Source organism: Chenopodium album, chromosome 12 (assembly GCF_948465745.1).
Source record: "Chenopodium album chromosome 12, dcCheAlbu1.1, whole genome shotgun sequence".
Lineage (NCBI taxonomy): Eukaryota > Viridiplantae > Streptophyta > Magnoliopsida > Caryophyllales > Amaranthaceae > Chenopodium > Chenopodium album.
In genome coordinates this window covers 15,161,607-15,182,476 of record NC_137845.1, presented here as the reverse complement: position 1 = coordinate 15,182,476, position 20,870 = coordinate 15,161,607, and the positions used below count along the sequence as shown (strand labels likewise).

Below are 20,870 nucleotides of genomic sequence, written 5' to 3'. Positions count from 1 at the left end.
AAAGGTGATTGGCTGGGAAAGGGCAGTGGGTGGAGTTGGCTTGGGTGTGAGAAGTGGGGGGCGTGGCTGTGAAGAGCAGGGGTGGTGCGTAATATTTTTTTTTTCAACTTTTAGCGACGGCCAAAAGCGGTCGCTAATTTCACTAATTGCGACCGCTTCTTTTACCAGTCGCAATTATTTATATTTGCGACCGTTTCCTTTGCGGTCGTTGAAAATAACAAAAACGGTCGCAATAAATCTGCGACCGTCACACAGTCGTAATAATTTTTTTTTGCGACCACGGAAATAACGACCATCCCTTTACGACCGTTGAGGGTCGCAATTATGAATTGCGACCGTTTTTGCTGTTTTCTGCGACCGTTTGAGGCGGTCGCAAAAACCTTAATTTTTAGTAGTGTAAGGGACAAGGTTCTAGATGATTTTGGAATTCAGGTCAGTTATTTTAAAGCATGGATGGAAAGGTGTAGAGCTAAGCTCATAATCTATGGTTCAGCTAGTGAACAATATGTTAGGGTCTGGGATTATGCCAAGTCTATTATAAAGCTTAATCTTGGGTCTGGTTGTAATGTAGTTGTTATTGCTCTTGATGATCCACAACCAGCATTTTTTATGAGGATATTTGTGTTCCTTAGGCCACTGAAAGATGGGTTTTTAAATGGTTGTAGGCTTATAATTGGGGTGGATGGATGCCACCTCAAGGGTGCATACCCAGGGCAAATACTAGTGGCAGTTTCTAAGGATGGGAGCAATGCCATTTATCTTTTAGATTGGACAACAGTGGAAATAGAGGAGAAACATGGCAATGGTTCTTGGAGTCATTGATGGAGCTAATAGGAAGTGATGATGGAGCTGGATTCACCTTCATGTCAGATAGACAGAAGGTATGTGTTACAAGTAAAATTGGGTTTGGTTCTGCATAGTGAACTTGACTGATTGGATTAACTTGATTTTTTTTTTTGTTTATTTCACAGGGATTAGTTGAAGCTTTGAATGCAGTGGTCCCTGCAGCCGAGACAAAATATTGTGTCAAACATATCTGGGCTAATTTCAAGCACAGATTCACCGGTTCTGTGTACAAGGAGTTATTCTGGAGTGATGCTAGATCAACCACTCATGTAAGTAACTCTACACTATCCTTTATCCTTTTTTTGTTTATGTAGAACAGTGTGGTAATTAGTATAGTTTTTGTGTTATGATCAGTTTCGATATGAGGTTGCTATGGAGTCAATAAAGGCCCTTAATAAAGAAGCATATAAATACTTGGACAGCATTCCCACCCAACATTGGTGTAGGCATGCCTTCATACACAGCTGCAAGTCAAACATGTTATTGAACAACATGTGTGAGACCTTTAATACAGTGATTAGGGATGTCAGAGACAAATCAATCCTCACCCAAATGGAATGGATGAGGAGGTACATGATGAGAAGGAATAGTGAAAAATGGGAAGATGCTAAGATCATTACAAGCAACTTGACCCCATATGTGAGGAAAATCTTTCAGAGAATGGAGTTTGTTTCTAGAAACTGTGTTGTTCAAGCCTCCAGGGGAGATACTTATGAAGTTAAGCTGAATGATGAACAAGTGATAGTTGACTTGGGTGAGGGAACTTGTACTTGTTATCACTGGCTATCCATGTGTTCATGCTTATGCATGTATAATGGACCAAAGAGTTGACATAGAGCAATTTGTGCACCTATACTACAGCATGAACATATGCAAGAGTGCTTATGAACCCCCAATTCAGCTATTGCCAGGTCCTAAACATTGGGACAGAGTAAATGTTAGAGAACCACTTCCTCCAGCTTTCAAGATACAAACATGAAGACCTAAATTGAAGAATAGGAAGTTGGAGCAGGGTGAGGGATCATCAAAAGGAGGCTAGTAGCAAAAGAACAAGCATAGAAAGAATCAATGCAAAAATTGTGGTGGGTATGGCCACTATGCAAAAACTTGCAAGGTGCCATCTGTGTGCCTAAACCATCTGATCAAAGAACAGCTGGTAGACCTCCCTTAAACTCACCTTGGGTAGTGGATCAAAGGAAGAAGAAAGAGGAAAGAGCTGCAAGGAAGGTAAAGACTATACCTAACATATGTTATCTTATTTTTGTTTATGTCTAATGGGCAGTTATATGACATTTTTTTGAACCTGACAGAGTGTCATAGGACCTGGGCCAAACATCATTGCCAACAGGTCTTTTCCACAAGAGAGACCAAGATTTGAACCTCTAAGCAAAATGAAAGCTCCATTGTCACAACAAGAATCACAGGATGCAGGTCAAACAAGGACTCCTTCCAGTAAGCCAAGTACAAGCAACAATCAGCCAAACTGGAGTACAAACCAAGAGGGCAAAGCTTCAAACTTTTAACAAGCCTAAATCTCACTCAGTGATTAATATGTAAACACTATTTTGTATGACTGCAGACAATAATTTAGGTGATTTAGTGTCAGTTGATGTAAGTCAGTAAGTTGTGGTGTTAGTTTTTGGACTGATAACTTAGTCTCAGTCTTTTGTATGCTTCTTTTGTTACCAAACTATATGCAACCTGTGGCTTAATGCTCAGGATAACAATATTGCAAAAGAAAATGTTTTGGATGATTCATTTAAGTTGCTTATGTTTTTGTAAAATTGTTGATTCATTTAAAACAGTCCGGCAACACTTGGCAAAACATTAAAAGCAAATGTGGATGAGATTCTACCCACTTCAGTTACATTACATAACAACTAGTGCTCCCATGTTCATTATAACTTACTTAAGCAATTAGTAACCTACTCATAGTACACCTACTTAGGCATAAAAGACACTGTCATAGCTGCAACAACAATACAAATAATAACAACAACACAAAGTCTAAACTGCTGATCCGTGCATCCCTTGCCCTGAATATCTCTGCTCGTTCTCTTTATGTCAGATTTTAAATTAGGGCCTTGCATTTCAACTTCAGATTGTCAACCTCATTCAGCAAGCACCTCATTTGGTCACTTAGATCTTCCACTTCTCTTTTGTAGTCACTAACTTCACCCTTTTATAGCTTCTTATCTAGCAACACATTATTGTTGATAACCTCTGTCTGCCATATTGTCCCATCAAGTTGCTCAACCCATTCAAAGGCTTTACACCCCTGCTCTCAGTCATTGGATCATAAAACGTGCAAATTCTGAATTTTCTCTTAGGATTCTCCCTTGTCCAACTAGTCAGCTTTGCAAACGGAACACCACATTGACACTTCTTCTCTTTTGAAGGAGATGAGCTCATGAAAGACATGACCTGCATCAAATTAGCGTACAACATAAACTTCAACTTTTAAATACTAATCTAATTGACCTTTACAAGATATGGAATTACAGATTGAGTCCCAACGTCAAAAACCCCCAATTCAGATATGGGATGAACCCTAATTTTAAAAGTGGGCTAATATGGGGGAAATTCAAACAAATATAACTCGAATTACACATCCATTGCATGTTGAATCGAGTATAACATCGAATAAATCGCAAATTACCTTTCATATTTCCATTAATCAAAATCAAAGTTCCCATAAAAAAAATCAAAGTGCAATGTACATACCTTTTTCAGCTCTCCCAACCAACAAATCTTAAATGGATGTTGATTTGTAGCACTAAGATTAGTTTTGGTTAATTGATTTCTGCAATTCAAAAGATTTGAAGGTTTAATTGTGTTTCCAATTGCAAAAAATGAACGTTAAGGTAGATAATCGAAGATATTTAAAAAGGTTTCCAAAAAGTAACCGTTACAGCCCCATTAACAGTTCTACTGACGGAGTAACAGTTTTGGTGGTGTTCAAAATTTTATTTTTTTTATGTGGTGTTATAATAAAACTTTGTAAAAAGTTGGTGTTATAATCCATTTTTTTTTCAAAATTTGTGGTGTTATTTTCAAAAATTTCCTATTAAATATCTCGAACAAAATTGAAATAACATGGAGAATTTGATCTTAAAAAATATTCCACCAAATTAAAATTACATCTTCTTGAAAAAATAAATTATATATTTCCTTATTATTCCGTAATTAATTTCGTATTTACATAAAAATGGTAGATATTATTGCTCATTTATATAGTTGACAAAAATAAACTTTTTTTTTAAACAACTTCTTTAAAAAAAAAAAAGAATTAGTAATTAATTATTAAAAAAAAATTTACTAAGAATACACCAGAAATTGACACGTGTCATTACGAATGTGTCTTTTAATATATAGTTATTGATATTTTTTTTTTGGAAACGTATATAGCAGAAATATAAAAAGTCAGGAACAAGCCTAACCAAGTAGTCTACAAATATTATGAAAATGGAAGATGTACACATCTATTAGTTGAGTTAGGGTACACCATCTCTTCTTTCATCAAGACGTCTTAAATTCTAAGTGCAAGATTTTATATTTATTTTTTATTTTCGGGTTGGGAGGTTGTCAATAAATTAATTACTACATTAGGATATTTAGGATTTAGAAACTAGGATTAACTACTTGACATGATTCTATAGAAACATAAAAAAAGAGCTTTACATATTGTCAATTGATATAGCAGTAAATATTAACAGAATTTTTCAGTTCCCCTTTTATTTTACAGACATTTATCAAGTTCATGACAAATGAGATACTTTTCACTATGACTTTTCACACTACAACTAAATGATGATTCCCAGCCCCCCCCCCCCCCCCCCCCCCCCCAAAAAAAAAAAGAAAAAAACACGAAATTACATACACGCCCACAAGTGCCGAACAGTGTTCAAAGCGAACAAAGGCTCTACATCGACGAGTGATGATGCATACGAGGTCCTTTCCAACCACATAAATATTTCCCATACACGCTTGGTTTTTGTTGCTTCTTTTTGCCTCCGCCGTTCATCAAGGGTGTTGTGGGTGCAGATCTGACAACGTGAGCCCCGCTCCCACGATGAACAAGGAACTGGTTGTGCAATGTACTGTATTCAATGTCACTGCGCTTGTCAAGCCATGCAACAATGTCACTGAAAACAAGCTCTACATTGTCATCAGGCTCTCCGGATGTTAAAGCGTGCCACATTCCTGGATATAGTTTGAAGGTCTTGTCGACGCTGCTGGCTTGCTCATACAATGCCCTGCTTACTTCTGGGTCAGTCACTGTGTCTGCTTCCCCATGTAGTACAAAGAATGGCACGGTTACCTGTAACCATAAATCATGCCGCATAAGTAGATTTATTTTAAAATTCTCTTCAGATTAGGGGTAACTTATAAACATCACATTAATCTTTATAATAATGTATGAATAGCAAGTCTTCTTATGACTGACAAAGAATGAGAACATAATTTGCAAGTTCTAGAAATGGTCGAGAGTAGATAATATTAACCTCATGTAAGCTGTCCTCAAGGCCGATACTCGTTCTCAGCATTTCCAGAGCTGTTTTCAGCCTGGGTTTTTCTTGATATACGAGCTTGTTGCTCCTTATCTGCAGAACAGGCAACAGAGGATATCTCAAAAGGAGGAAAAAAATGGTGAAAACTCATGTATTGAACACATACACTTCCAATGGTTTGAGAATCAGAGAATGAATTAGAAGATAACCTCTTCCCGCTTGATAGGGTCTTTAAATGCCGAATCAATAACATCTTTTGAGGGAACTATCTTCCATTTAGGTATAATCTCCTCCACTTGTGTCAAAATATTAATAACGACGGGGTGAGGCTTCACCTTTTCTGATATCTGGCAATTTCACCAGAGTTTTAGAAACATTGCAATTTCACCAGAGTTTTAGAAACATTGCAATTTAGATAACCAATATAATTTACAAGAAAGGCCTTTTCCCTTCTCATGGTTAACACTGTTTCATATACCAAACCATCAAATATTCTTTAACTGTTTAACAACCAAAGTAAGCACAACTGATCCACGAGAAACAGTTTTATATCAAGATCATTAAAGGCAGCAAGTGAAAACAGGCAGTATATATCATCATTGATATGTAATTATGAATCATCCATGGCAATCTAGCATTACCTTACACATGGGTGCGACAAGAACTGCACCATGCCAAAAGGTAAGGTCTTTTTTGTGAAGTAACAATGCAACAGCTCCTCCCATCGACTCTCCATATAAAAATCTCCGTTTACCTTTATACTCATCCTGCTCTGTGAAACATTGAAAACGATTAAAGACATTATGTGAAATTTGAGCATGGATCAACTTAAGGAATTGGTTAACCTACCAGAAACTGACTTGAAAAAGTCATAACAGTCATTCACAATATTGTCAAACTTCTTAATATAACAGCGGGCACCCTTGGACCTTCCATGCCCCTCGTAGTCCATACCAATCACTGCATAGCCAGCACATGCTAGCTTGATTCCACATCCTGTCACCATAATACAAAACTATAGTCACCACCATTCTACAATTTTCAAAAATGCAACTGGAAAAATTCGATTCTGTTAAAATGTCTATAACATCACATAATTACATATTGAGTTTATTGACAGCATCATTTCTCTGAGGTCATTAGTCCATATCATATCATGTTTAGTTTGAATGGCACATAACGACATCAATATAGTCTTCATCTACTTAAATAAAACTAATCGATCGTATTCCCACTCTCTTCTTCCCTCATTTCAAACTACTTATTTCCTCTTAACATATTTCCCTTCCTGCCAATCCAAAAAATCAAAATAGTAGACTAAAAAGCCATAAGGAAAATCAAGTGTTCCAAAGTCAAAAAACCTTGGTGGGGCCCTGATGAAAGGTTGGTCTAATGAATCAAGAATTGGTTGTTCAACCAACTTAAACCAAAGAGCAATATGCAAGGATATTAGAATTCACTAATTATGTCAGCAAGGACGAAAAGCTAAAAAGAGAAAAGCCACTGTGATTCACCGGATAGTACACTGAATCAAAAAGGTAAATCACTATTACTACAATATTCAATTCTATATAACTACTACTAGTACAGTCATACATGTCTGAGGAAAATACTCTCTAGTTTGGCAAGGATAAGCGGCTAATTCTACCATCTTTTCTCCTCTTGAAGGCTTTTATCAAGTAAAAAGTTTACTTCATAATCACCATGACCAAGTAATCCATGCACAAAAGCATAGCATTTTTCAATTCTTGCAACATCCTTTTTACCCCTTATGCACCAAAAGCTTCGATAGCACAACATACAAGTCCTTTTATGCTAGAGTTATTTTATTTTTCACACTAAATTGGACAAAATATCCCACTGTTACATATAGGAAAATTAGATCTCAAATTATCAAAAAGAAAAACAATTATTGAGAAATAAAAAAGATAAGATGGCAATACATATATGTAGATGCAAACGTGCAAAAAAAGGACTTGTCAAAAAAAGATAAGGCTTAGATCTTTTTCCAATTTGCTTCTAGACTAAGATGGTTAGGAGGGAAAAAGAAAATATATCTACATGTTTCAAAGATAATCTAGAAAGGGTTAACACATTAAATTTGTCAATTAATTACCACACCAAATTCTAAGCTAGCATAAAATGTGAATCATGACACAAAGCTCAACTACTAAAAACAAGTTTTGTAAGGTGTAAATCTGGTGGTTGGGGGATGTTATATCAGGAAAATAAGTCAGATTACATTTAAAAAAGCGTACTAAAAAAGATGCTGACCACAAATAGGTGAAAAATGCAGTACCCAATTCAGTATGTGGTTTATATACAGCTTCAAATATAATGTACATGTATTGCATGTTTCTTTTCCTTAAATGGGGTGGGGCAGATTAGATAAGAATTCAGGACAAAATAATTAATAAGACGGAGGTGACAGAGGAGGTTGGACATTAACCTTCTTTTGACAAGAAAATACTATGTTAAACATTGCAATAGGCAGTAGGATTCGCAAGACCAAAATACTATGCATTGATATTGAAACATTTCAATATTGTTTAGCAATTCATTGTATGTATGGAAAATCAGATTAAAAATAAGTGATTCTCGCTTAAGGACATAGATTATAGCTCAATTTTCAATTATAATGGGTGACCATTGCATACTTTTGAAACCATACCTAATGTTACCTTGTTTCCAAGCAAGACCACATTTTGCTATTTTATTCAACACACAGTAAAGACAAAACAGTGTTCATGTATTCCCTCCATTCTACTTTTATATTTCCATTTACTATTCCTTTTAATCTGTGTTTTCATAACATAAACATAAAAGTTTAATAATATGAATTATAAATCAAATATGTAAAGTCTAAGATCTATATGGGAACATAACTAAATGCGAATGAGGAGATCTATAAAGGAATGGAGGGAGTAAATCAAAGTTCACCAATATCCATCATAGTATCAATATTGAATAAAAGACCGGAAAAAGTATTAGGATTCAACGTTTCAACTTCATGAATTAAGAAGTTCATCAAATATTAGATTGATGTCTCAGTTTGACCAAACTGATATAAACACATTTGATGTACTTCCAACTTCCAAGTTCCATTCTACATTTTCCATGTAAGAGCCTTTACAGTACACACACACAAACCCCAAAAAATAAATGTATAAAGTATTCTGCTTGCTCTTTTTTTATAAGAAAACAAATCATGATACATTTTATACAATCTAAACAATCAGAGCAGACATTAAGCCCTTATCAAAGGTGACTTTTCTTCTCCATTTTTGAAAAAAAAAAAAAAATCTAAATATGTGTGTGTGTGTGTGTATGATTAATTCTGTAAAAGTAGTTTTGGAAACTTAAACAAGAGCAGGATAATCCAGTGATACGAGGAACGTGGGACGTTAGGGCGAATCCCGTCCTGAGTCGTTCGTTCCGAATCGCGGAACGATCGCGTCCCAAATCGCAGCGGTTCGCGTCTCAGATCGGTGGTCATGGCGTTTCCTTTTTCTTCTTCAAGTGTTGCAAAATTAAGGCACTTGTCACAGGTTTTTCATCAAAATAAGTTAGGGCTTTTATTTGAATGATGAAATCGAGTGTTCTGCTGTGCTTGATTTTGATTTTTGTTATATTTTTCAAATTTTCAGATTCAAGGAAGGTATGAAAAGGAATTGGTCGGGGAGTTCAAAGGTTGAAGACGGTTTACAGTACAAAACGCACAACTGTTGCAGTACTCTTTATTGGAGTGGGGGCCATCATCTATTTTTTATTAATTTATTTTTCATTTATATATATTTTTTTAAAAGGTGTGTGGTGTGGTTGGCTGGTTGCACATGGGAAACTAGCAAAGATTGAAATTTTCAACCAATATTGAATTTTTTTTAGTATCAGTGCACTGGTTTTACAAGTTACTAGAATAAAGTACTTCGTATTAAAGTATTACTTGTATTTTGATTACAAGAAATTAAATTTTAAATGTGTTGGTGCAGCCCTCCTAAGTGTATTACTTGCATAATTTATACGAGGGTCTATAACAAAGGATGATTCTCGTCAAAAATAATAATAACAAAGGATGATTAAAATACTTCTCATCAAAATAAAAATTTTAAAAAATAACTAAAATTTTAAAATACTAACCTATAACTAAATAATAATTATACTATGAATGATCGATAAAAAGGATATATATGATCGTACTATGCGTGATTAAAATGAACTAATTAATCATACTATGAATGATCGATCGAAAAAGGATATGATCATATATACTATCAACATTTGATCAAAAAGATAAATGACTACACATGGAATGACACCTATATAATAGTATCAAACTATGAATGATCGATAAAAAAGAATTGATTGTACTATGACTAATCGATAAAAAGGATATGATCGTACTATGCGTGGTTGATAAAAATGAACTAATTATACTATGATTGATCGATCGAAAAAGGATATGATCATATATAATATCGACATTTGATCAAAAAGATATATGACTATACATAGAATGACACCTACATAATAGTATCATATACTATGAATGATCGTTAAAAATAAAAGAATTGATCGTAGTTCGTACTATGACTAATCGATAAAAAGTATATGATCGTAGAAAGTATAGTGTTATACAATGAATGATCGATAAAAAGGAATTCATCGTATTACGAAACATCGATAAAAGGTATATTATCGTATATAGTATGAGTGGTCGATCAAAAAGGATATATGAACATGCATAGTATGTCACATACATATTAGGGTTATATTGATATATATACTATGAGTGTTTGGTAAAAAGAAATTGATCATACTACGACAGATCGATAAAAGGTATATAATCGTATATACTATGAGTGGTCGATCAAAAAGGATATATGAACATACATTTTAGGGTTATATTGATATATATACTATGAATGATCGGTAAAAACAAATTGATCATACTACGACAGATCGATAAAAGGTATATGATCGTATATACTATGAGTGGTCGATCAAAAAGGATATATGAACATACATTTTAGGGTTATATTGATATATATACTATGAATGATCGGTAAAAACAAATTGATCATACTACGACAGATCGATAAAAGGTATATGATCGTATATACTATGAGTGGTCGATCAAAAAGGATATATGTACATACATAGTATGTCACATACATTTTAGGGTTATATTGATATATATACTATGAATGATCGGTAAAAACAAATTGATCATACTACGACAGATCGATAAAAGGTATATGATCGTATATACTATGAGTGGTCGATCAAAAAGTATATATGAACATACATATTAGGGTTATATTGATATATATACTATGAATGATCGGTAAAAAGAATTGATCATTACTACGACAGATCGATAAAAGGCATATGATCGTATATACTATGAGTGGTCGATCAAAAAAGATATATGAACATACATATTAGGGTTATATTGATATATATACTATGAATGATCGGTAAAAAGGAATTGATCATACTACGACAGATCGATAAAAGGCATATGATCGTATATACTATGAGTGGTCGATCAAAAAGGATATATGAACATACATAGTATGTCACATACATTTTAGGGTTATATTGTTATATATACTATGAATGATCGGTAAAATGGAATTGATCATACTACGATTGATCGATAAAAAGTATGTAATCGTATAAAAAGGAATTGATCGATAAAAAGGAATTGATCGATATGGAGTACTATGAATGATCGATAAAAAGGAATTGATCATACTACGATTGATCGATAAAAAGTATGTATAATCGTATAAAAAGGAATTGATCGTCTAAAAAGGAATTGATCGATAAAAAGGAATTGATCGATACGGAGTACTATAAATGATCGATAAAAAGGAATTGATCATACTACGATTGATCTATAAAAAGCATACGTGGTTATATATACGGAGTATTGTATTATACGGAGTATTATTTTATAATATCAGTTTATAATATTAGTGGGAAAAAGGATCAAAAGGAAATAAAGGAGGTAATGAAGAGACGTATTCATTATTTCAATTTTCAATTTTCAATTTACAGAAAGCTTGAAGCTCAAACGACATGCCCATTCAACTACTCTACAAGTCTATCATCTATATATTCAATGTCTATTACTCTGTTTCAGTATACAAAACTACAAAACACATCTCCATTAATCAAAACAAATTCAAGCACCCAAAAATGCCTTTTGGCAAAAACAAATCCAAGCAAAGAAAGCCCACTGAAACTTCACAAAGAAACCAAACACAAAATCAACCTTCAACAGAAGAGTTCGATGATTTGGAAAATGAAAATCAACCTACAGAAGCTGAACCAAATCATGGAGTGCCCACTACTGACAATAAGCAAAAACCTCTATTAGATGAAATTATTCCAATAGTGGGAGGAGAGAAAGGGAAAAATGCAGGAGGAACGAAGAAATGGTCTTGCAAGCATTGCAAAAAATCATACAGCAGCTCATACACAAGAATACATCAACATTTTTTTGGTAGTGTTGGGAAAAAAGCAGAGATTGCTCGATGTACTGTGGTGATGGCGAATAGAGAATTGCTTCAAAGCATACGAAAGAAAGTTGAGGAGGCTGAGCAAGCAGGTATTTCCCCATCAGTATCCAAATCGAGTATAAAAAATAAACTTCCAGGAACTAGTAACACTCCTATAGCAGATGCATTTGGTATTGTTGAGCGTAATGATGTCGACAAATCGATTGTTCGTTTTCTTTGTGCTAATGGGATTCCATTCAATGTATTAAGAAGTCCAGAATTTTCTACTATGGTAAAGGCCTTGATCCATGCTCCAAAGGACTACAAGCCTCCATCGGCTGACAGAGCAAGGACATCCTTACTAGACGAAGTTAAGCGAGATGTCGAGAAAGAATTGGCCCCAATTAAAGACACTTGGACCACACAAGGAACTTCAATCGTTTCCGATGGATGGACGAATGTGAAGCGTGAACCACTAATCAACGAGGTTGCATCCAATAGCCGCGGTTCTATGTTTCTATATGCGGATGACTTCACAGGGGTGGAGAAAACGGGGAAGGCTATAGCAGATTACTTACTTGATGCAATAGAAGAAGTCGGGCCGTCAAATGTTCTGCAAGTAGTAACTGACAATGCTGCAAACTGCAAGGCTGCTGGAAGAGAAATAGAAAAGGTACACAAGCACATTTTTTGGTCCCCTTGTGTCGTGCATACACTTAATCTAATCTGTAAGGATATTGCTACTGCTTTTCCATGGGTTAGTAACACGTACATTAAAGGGAAAAACATTGTGAAGTATTTTTTGAATCATACTCATGCTCATGCTATCTTTAAATCACAATCTGGACTTGGGTTATTGAAAGTAGCAAAAACAAGGTTCGCATCTCATTATTTGTTGTTGAAAAGAATATCCCAATGTAGGGAATCATTAGCTGCTACAGTAGCTATGAGGGCTTGGAAAGATTGGGTCAATTCAGGGGATGAGAAAACAAGAGAAATGGGAAAAGAAATTGCTGCCACTGTAGGGGACGAAGACTTTTGGGATGAGGTTGAAAATATTCTGGCTATCACTAAGCCAATTTACTTGATGATTAAATTTGCTGATGGTGAAGGACAAAAAATGGGAGAGGTGTATGAAAAAATGGATTGTATGATTGGAGATGTTGGAGACGTAATGAAAGATAATAAACATAGAGATGATATGAACAAAATGAATGAAATCTTGGTATCACGTTGGGAAAAAATGAACATTCCCATGCATTGTTTAGGATTTGCATTAAACCCTTTTTTTTATGACTCAAACTATTTGCAAACTCCGGCTCCGGGAGGGGAGGCTAGGCGAGCACCGAATTTTGATAAGGAAGTTGTTGATGGAGTTTTAACAGCATTTGATAAAATAGGGGAAACTGAAGAAGAAAAAAGAATGTTACGCCAACAACTAGCTAAGTTCCAAGCCAAAGAAGGTATATTTGGGTCACTTGCTGCAAAAATAGATGCGGTAACAATGTCTCCTGTTTCTTGGTGGTCCACTTATGGAGCGGAGACTCCTGAATTAGCTGAGATTGCAATCAAAGTTCTGTCACAGCCCATTAGTAGCTCGTCTGCGGAGAGGGTGTGGAGCACTTATGCGTTCATTCACAATACAAAGAGAAATCGGTTGAATTCCGTTCGAGCTGACAAGTTGGTTTTTATTCATTGTAATGTTAGATTAATTTCCCGTTTCACAAGCAGCTATAAAGAAGGCCCTTATAGAAAATGGGATATTAATCCAGAGGATTCATTCATAGAGAGTTCACCACTTGCACTTGAGGATATGAGATGGAGAGATGATTTACAGGAAGCTAATGCCACACCTATGACATTTGCATGTAAGAGGCAAAGATATGGAGATTGAAACCTAAAAATATTTTGATGATGTAAGTTAGAGTTGAGACTTGAGAGTTAAGCATGTGTTAAGCATTTTTAGCTTTGTTTTTTCAGTTTTTATGTAATCAGATTTTGAGATCGAAATGCATTAATGGTTATTAATATTTTAATTTTATTTAAATACAATTTATCTTTGTTTTTTCATTTTTTTATTTTAAAAATATATATTAAACTAAACACCAAACGTTCCCGATTCACTCAAGGTAGCGTTTCCCGTTTCCGTTTCCGTCCCACGTTTCGTATCGAATTTCGTTCCTTGTATCCTTGAGACGAGTATAGTGAGAAAGCATTAAATTACCTCTCATGAAACTGCTGCATTCCATGCCATATCCTGCAAACCAGCATCCCAATTATGACATTTAGAGAACTGACACTCATCAATATTCAATATGACATTCAGAACACTACTGTAATACCGATCAACACGTGATTTTGTCACGAACTTCGTAACACTAGAAGTACATTACTAATTGGTTTGCTAATGAAAAATCAAAGGTAAAATTTAAAATCTTGGAGAAAGAATAGTGTTGTTGTACCATGGCAGATGAAAACAAGAGCCTTAGGAGGAGAAAGAGGCAACCATCTACAAGTAAAAAGCTGGACATCTCTTGAATTCCTAATGTACTCCTGCAAAACACCATTATTATATCTAAATTATAAGCAAAACCCACTTCATTAAACACAAAATCAATCAAAACCCACAAGTTAAATTTTGCTCAAAAATCCTAAAACAGGAAAAGTTCAAGATTTTTTTTTTTTTTTTTGTAAAGAAGAATATTCACCTCTTGGTACTCAAATTCCATATCTTGAAAGATCCAATAAAAAAAAAGTCAAAATTTCATGCAATCAATAAAAAACCATGCACAAATTAACAAATTTAAGGGTGTGAAAATGAGAAAATGAAGAGGATAATAGCGTTTGGAGATGAAATGTGAAGCGAAAAGGGTGGGAGATGTGAAGTTCTAATGAGGGATAGAAATTTGGAAGGAATATAGAGAATCTAGTGATTATTGAAAGAAACAACCAAATATAGTGAGGTGGGTTATGGACAATTAGAAGGGTGAGGTGACTTTGCGCGCTTTTCATCCCCGCCCATAACTTATTATACTCTTCCCTTGCTACAAAGATTTCCAAGTCTTTGTACCTTTCATACACGGGTTTGGTCCCGTGTCGTGCACGGGGCTACGGGGCTAAATTTTTCGATATTTCTTCTATTTCTAAATGTTTTTAATTAACCATTGTCTTATAAAATTAAAATGGAAGTAGAGTTTGGAAGCGGAGGTTGTGTAAAATTAAAGTTTTTTTTATTTTTTATTTTTATTTTATTGGATCAAAATATGAAATATTAGTCATTGGACAATTATTAATAAATTATTACAGTTGAAAAAATTGTTTTAGCTTAATGTGATATTATAAGATTTATAACAATTAAAGGTGTGTTTTATTCACTTAATTTTTAATTCAGTGAACTTACCGGATTATCTGCGAACTTAGTTGAGCTTACATGAACTTGATCTTATTAAAATTTACTAGATGAACCCCGTGCGATGCACGTTTTGTTTGAATTTTTTAAATAATTTTTTTAATATATATATTTATGTGCTTAAATTTATTACATATTTACATAAAATTCCTAATATCAAAAGATAATATTTTATCTTTAATTAATTTAAACTGGGAAATCTCATTCATCAATTTTGCTTACGTGTCATTTAAATTATTTAATTCTAAAAGAAATTATAATCTCGTATTTAATTGGCTACCACTAAAATTTATTATTCTATATGGCGTGCTGAAAAAATTAAATCATACGTGGCTCTCTAAAAACTCGGGAAAAAACTCCCCTTTATATATATATATTAGATTCTAAACTCATTTGAAATTATTTTTCTTGAACTTATATCTATGAACTTAATTGTTAACCCTTATCTGGACTACCCTATTAAAAAAAAAAAAGGATATAAGTTTTTTTTTTTCTTTTTTCGTGTTCCACCTTGTTCACCCTTAGGGCTAATCTGAATTCAGGGATTAGTTGTGGGTGTTTAGGTTCTAGTTCCCTTCCAATTATTGTTGCAGGGGGATCAAATACAAATCCTCCTTACCAAGTATAGTCTCAATCACCACTACACCAAGCACCAACAACCAATTGGTTAAAATGGATATAAAGTGAACAAATTAAAAATGACCTAAGTTAAGAGATATAAAGACAAACCATGAACATATAAGGAAGATTTGTAAAATAAAAATTGCATAAATGAAAAATGTGCAATCTTAAGTTTTAACTCCAGTAGTAAAAAATTATTGCAATTTGAAATTATCTTGCTACATAAGAGTACTTGCTTCATTATTGAAGCATGTAGTTTTATTGAGCAATAATCTAAAGCAACTACCTTACTTGAATCCATAAAATAAAGAAGGAAAATTAAAATTATAATTGGTGGGTTGAATAACTATTAAAGTCATTTAATTAAGCTTCATGTGCCGTAGCTACATATGATTATTTGCAAATTAGAAACAGACCAGTGCAGGTCAATTACAAGGCCCTATTCTTTAGAGCTGATCTGCTCAGATCAAATCTACTCTGCTCTATTTTCAAATAATAATTAATAATAACAATAATAATAATTAATAATATTGAATAATAATAATTATTATTAATAATAATAATAAATAATTCAAATATTAATAATTAATATTTAATAAAATTATTAATTAATAATTTCTAATAATTATAACAATTCTTTCAAAAAAATAAATAATACTTAATTTTTTTTTAAAAGCAATACTTAATATTTAATAATGATACTAAATACATAATTTTATTTAATAATTATTACCAATGATATAAAAAAGAATAAAAAAGTTGCAAAAAATTGTGTGCTTTAAAATATATTCTTCCCAACAACCCTATTTACTCAAAAGCGACAATAAAGGTGATAACAACGAAGATCAAAGCGACAATGAAGATGATGAAAATGATTATCAGATGGAAGCGGATGGTTAATTCACGATGATGTTAAACTCTAATCTAATTATATTCCTATTTTGATACGCGGTTGTTGTTTTGGGGTTATTTGTACGTACCCGAATGGAGGGCGTGTACGTCCCTCGGGAGACAGATCCGCAATGCAACACTCGAACGGCCCAGACACCTGCAAAACAACGGACCCCGGGGGGGCCGGAGGTCCGCCTTCGACGATCAAGTCAGTGATCGAAATAATGTATTTTAGAGAGAGAAAGTAGAGAGAAGGGAGAGTAATTGTGGGGGGCATTGCCCTTGGAGAGAGAATTGGATCCCTTGAAACTGATGTAAAGATCAGTATTTATAAAGCATTGGGATATGTGCCTCTTAGGTTATTTAACCTAAGTAGATTGGCTTCCCATCATTTTACGGTTTCTAGGGTTGTGGGCTTAGAGCCCATTTTCACCCTTCTATCATTGAGTGACACATGTCATGCTCTAATTGGCTCATTGAGCGCTGAGCTTGCAGACAGGTGTCGCGGTGGCATTGGTCCACATATAGGGGGTATTTTTACCCCAAACATTAGCCCCTCGAAAGGGGTAATTTCTCTTTTAAGAGGAGTTACTCCTTTCGAAATCAAGGCTTTATTTTCCGCTTGTTCAAAAGCTCTATGGGCGGCATATGTCTAGTTCAATAAAAGAGAGATTTGATTAACTTGGAAAATTTGATACCTTAAAGGGTATGATATTTTCTAAGTTAATCAATCATAATAATGATTGCCGCCTGAACTAGAAAGATGATGACTTTTATTTCTTTTAGCCCCACTATGGTGGTCATATGAGCTTTGGGTGACTTAGAATATTTTTGAGACGTTTGACATCCCATAAGGCAGGAGGCGAATGGCCACCTGGGGCAGGAGGCAAATGGCCGCCTGACTTTTCATAGGGCAGGAGGCAAATGGCCGCCTGGGGGCAGGAGGCAAATTGCCGCCTGACTCTTCATAGGGCAGGAGGCAAATGCCGCCTGACTTTTCATAGGGCAGGAGGCAAATGGCCGCCTGGGGGCAGGAGGCAAATTGACGCCTGACTCTTCATAGGGCAGGAGGCAAATGGCCGCCTGGGGGCAGGAGGCAAATTGCCGCCTGACTCTTCATAGGGCAGGAGGCAAATGCCGCCTGACTTTTCATAGGGTAGGAGGCAAATGGCCGCCTGACTTTTCATAGGGTAAGAGGCAAATGGCCGCCTGGGGGCAGGAGGCAAATGGCCGCCTGGGGTGTTTGTAATCCAATTATACTTTCAATGTCCTTTTACCCCATTGGGAGGACTTGTATAATTTCAGAAGGTGATCTAGGTTAGAACTTCGGTCGGTCACCGGTTGATGTCTTTTGGACATCCGGTTCCCGAAGACTTGGTCATTCTTTAGATTACCCAGGTCAGGCGGCTATGAGTTAACCAATGAGGTCGTTCAATTTTTGCCGCCTGCATGCGTACGTAAAGCAAACGATAGAGTGCTTTCTGCGACGATTGCACCCAGAGGGTGTCGCCGGATGCCACATTTCACATTGGAGCGGGCGAATTTACAAAAATGTATAACCATTCGGCCATTGGCCTCATGTCTTTTTCAAGACGGTTGTATAGCCATTGTACAACTCTTTTTTGCCCCAACCGGGAGAGTCCGTGCAATTTGGAATGAAAAGCCTAAGTAAGAACTTCGGTCGGTCAACGACTGGTGTCTTAGGACATCCGGTGTTCCGAAAACTTGGTCGTTCTTTTAGACTGTTCTGGTCAGACGGCTATGAGTTGACCAATTTGGTCGTTCAATTGTGGCCGTCTGCATAGGTACGTAGAGCAAGCAAGTTGGCTTCTCTCTGCGACGATTGCACCCGAGGGGTGTCGCCGGACGCCTTTGTCCATGTTGGGACAAGCGAATTTGTGAAAAAGCAGCCATCCGGCCATTGGCCTCTAGTCTAGGTTGAGACCGGCTGTATAGCCACTAAGCGATTTTGTGCTTAGCTTAATTATCTGGCCATTGGCCGCATGTCACTTGGACGTTGAATTTGTTACTAAGTTTCAAACTTAGTTTATTATCCAGCCATTGGCCTCACGCCACTTGGACGTTAATTTAGCTACTAAGTTTCAAACTTAGTTTATTATCCGGCCATTGGCCTCACGTCACTTGGACGTTAATTTAGCTACTAAGTTTCAAACTTAGTTTATTATCCGGCCATTGGCCTCACGTCATTTGGACGTTAAATTTGCTACTAAGTTTCAAACTTAGTTTATTATCTGGTCATTGGCCTCACGTCACTTGGACGTTAATTTAGCTACTAAGTTTCAACCTTAGTTTATTATTGGAGTTTGGACGGTCCGTCAGATTATATTGAAATTCAATCAATGAATTAATAATAACAATTATAATAATAACAATAATAATGAAGATTTTGTCATTACTATATTAATGCATTAATACTATTGGAGGGAATCAAATCAAATCATATTGTTACCTCCATTATTCAACCGGATTTAATTGATGAACAAATCACTCACTGCAGCCGGTCCTTATTGAGGCATAATCCAACCCTACAGCCAGGAAGAGTACATGAGCAAAGCAGCCCCTACAGCACATACAGCCGGCCTTGATTGAGGAACAAAGCAGCCATGACAGCCGGCTTTGAGCTTTGAACAAAGCAGCCCCTGCGGTTGGGCTTGAGTATGAACCAAGCAGCCCACAGCCGCTTGAATTAATGAACGAAGCATCCATACAGCCGGCTTGAGAATGCACGAAGCAGCCCTTACAGCCGGCTTTGAGGGTGATTAAAGCAACCACTTATATGAAGAAAATAGCAGCCACGCGGCCGGCTTTAATAAAAGAACAGAGCAGGCCTTACAGCTGGGCTTAGTTGGAGATCAAAGTGACCCTACAACCGGACTTTAGTTGAAGCAGGATGCAGCCCCACATTCGGCATAATCGGGAACAAAGCAGCCCTGCAGCCGCCTTGATTGTGATCACCAGCCGTCACCTTTTATAGTGGTAACCGGCTGCTTTAATACGAGTCGGCATTTTTGCCGCTTGGATTGGAACAACTTGGGCTGGCTGTGTGCTTCAATTGAGAATAGTACAAGGGGTAGCAATATATACAGACGGCATTTTTGCCACACTTCCCTTGCCGGCTTGTACCGCACTTCTTATATGAGTACATGTTTGGAAGATAATTGAATTATTAATGTTTATGATAGTATCAATCATAATGCCGCCTAACTTGATGCCGCTTGCTAAGAACTTGCAACCAGCTTTCTTGTTAGCCAACCATGGTGGGGTTTTAGCTTATTCTTATCATCAAAATAAAAGAAAAGACTTTTATAATGATAATGCAAGTAATAGTGCTTGAGTGGGCTTAAACTCATGCGGCACCTTTGTATGGGATGATATCTGGCATGACCGATATCTTATGAAAACATGATCAGGTTTTAGTAATCATGGAGAATATGCTGATATGTCACAGATTGAAGACATGTCGGCCCACCGAAATGTAACACGTGGCAACAGAAGCTCGACACTTGGCACAAAAGGCTCTGCATGGATGAGAGCCACCTGTCAAGATAAACCATTATAAATAGTAGGTAAGACCTCATTAATGAGGACATTAATTACACTCTTTATCTCTCTAATCTCTCTCTACTTTCTCTCTCTCTTACTTTCTTTTTCTTAAACACCTTTCTGACTTTACCATCGGAGTGGTTATCCCCGGATCACCCCGGGGTTAGCTAACTTCTTCTCATTGTGTAGGTTCTCAGCTTGCCGATAGGAGTATCAGGATCTCAAGTCCAAGTTCTCTGTGGAGTCGGGATCAGACAGAAACAGTTTGGCGCTAGAAGGAGGGGAGCAGTTGATCACTTCTATCGCCTAAGAACCTCACACAAAAATAAAACACGTGTATAACAACAACAATCATGACTGGAAACAATGGAACACCAGTAGGACAACCCCAGGTGGAGATAGTAGATGAAACCCATACCCTAGAGGATAACCAGTTCCATATGCCGATAACTCCCCCAGCAGGAGGAGGGGAGGCAGAGGATCCTATGGCAGCATTCACCCCGGATGAGTTGGAAACGGCTG

The 20,870-nt window shown here is 36.0% G+C and overlaps 1 protein-coding gene and 1 long non-coding RNA gene across 2 annotated transcripts; one reads left to right on the top strand and one right to left on the bottom strand.

Annotated features, from left to right (window-relative positions):
* Positions 1–4,728: 4,728 nt before the first annotated feature.
* On the bottom strand, positions 4,729–14,847 carry LOC145570399 (caffeoylshikimate esterase-like). The gene is made up of 8 exons (XM_081629467.1): positions 14,572–14,847; positions 14,326–14,416; positions 14,088–14,120; positions 6,207–6,353; positions 5,999–6,129; positions 5,567–5,704; positions 5,352–5,450; positions 4,729–5,167 (listed from the first exon to the last, which is right to left on the bottom strand). The coding sequence occupies exons 1-8, from the start codon at positions 14,590–14,592 to the stop codon at positions 4,769–4,771; spliced, it is 1,059 nt and encodes a 352-aa protein (XP_081485593.1). The 5' UTR covers positions 14,593–14,847; the 3' UTR covers positions 4,729–4,768.
* LOC145570400 (uncharacterized) lies at positions 8,744–9,348 on the top strand. The gene is made up of 2 exons (XR_014096456.1): positions 8,744–8,905; positions 9,005–9,348. It is a non-coding gene; the product is annotated as an uncharacterized LOC145570400 (long non-coding RNA).
* Positions 14,848–20,870: the final 6,023 nt, after the last annotated feature.

Excerpts from the sequence above, each read along its gene's own strand:
- LOC145570399 (XM_081629467.1), bottom strand. The coding sequence starts at position 14,592 with ATGGAATTTGAGTACCAAGAG. Across the intron at positions 14,121-14,325 it reads TCTTGTTTTCATCTGCCATG|GATATGGCATGGAATGCAGC; the intron begins GTACAACAACAC and ends GCTGGTTTGCAG. Across the intron at positions 6,354-14,087 it reads ATGCAGCAGTTTCATGAGAG|GATGTGGAATCAAGCTAGCA; the intron begins GTAATTTAATGC and ends TTATGGTGACAG.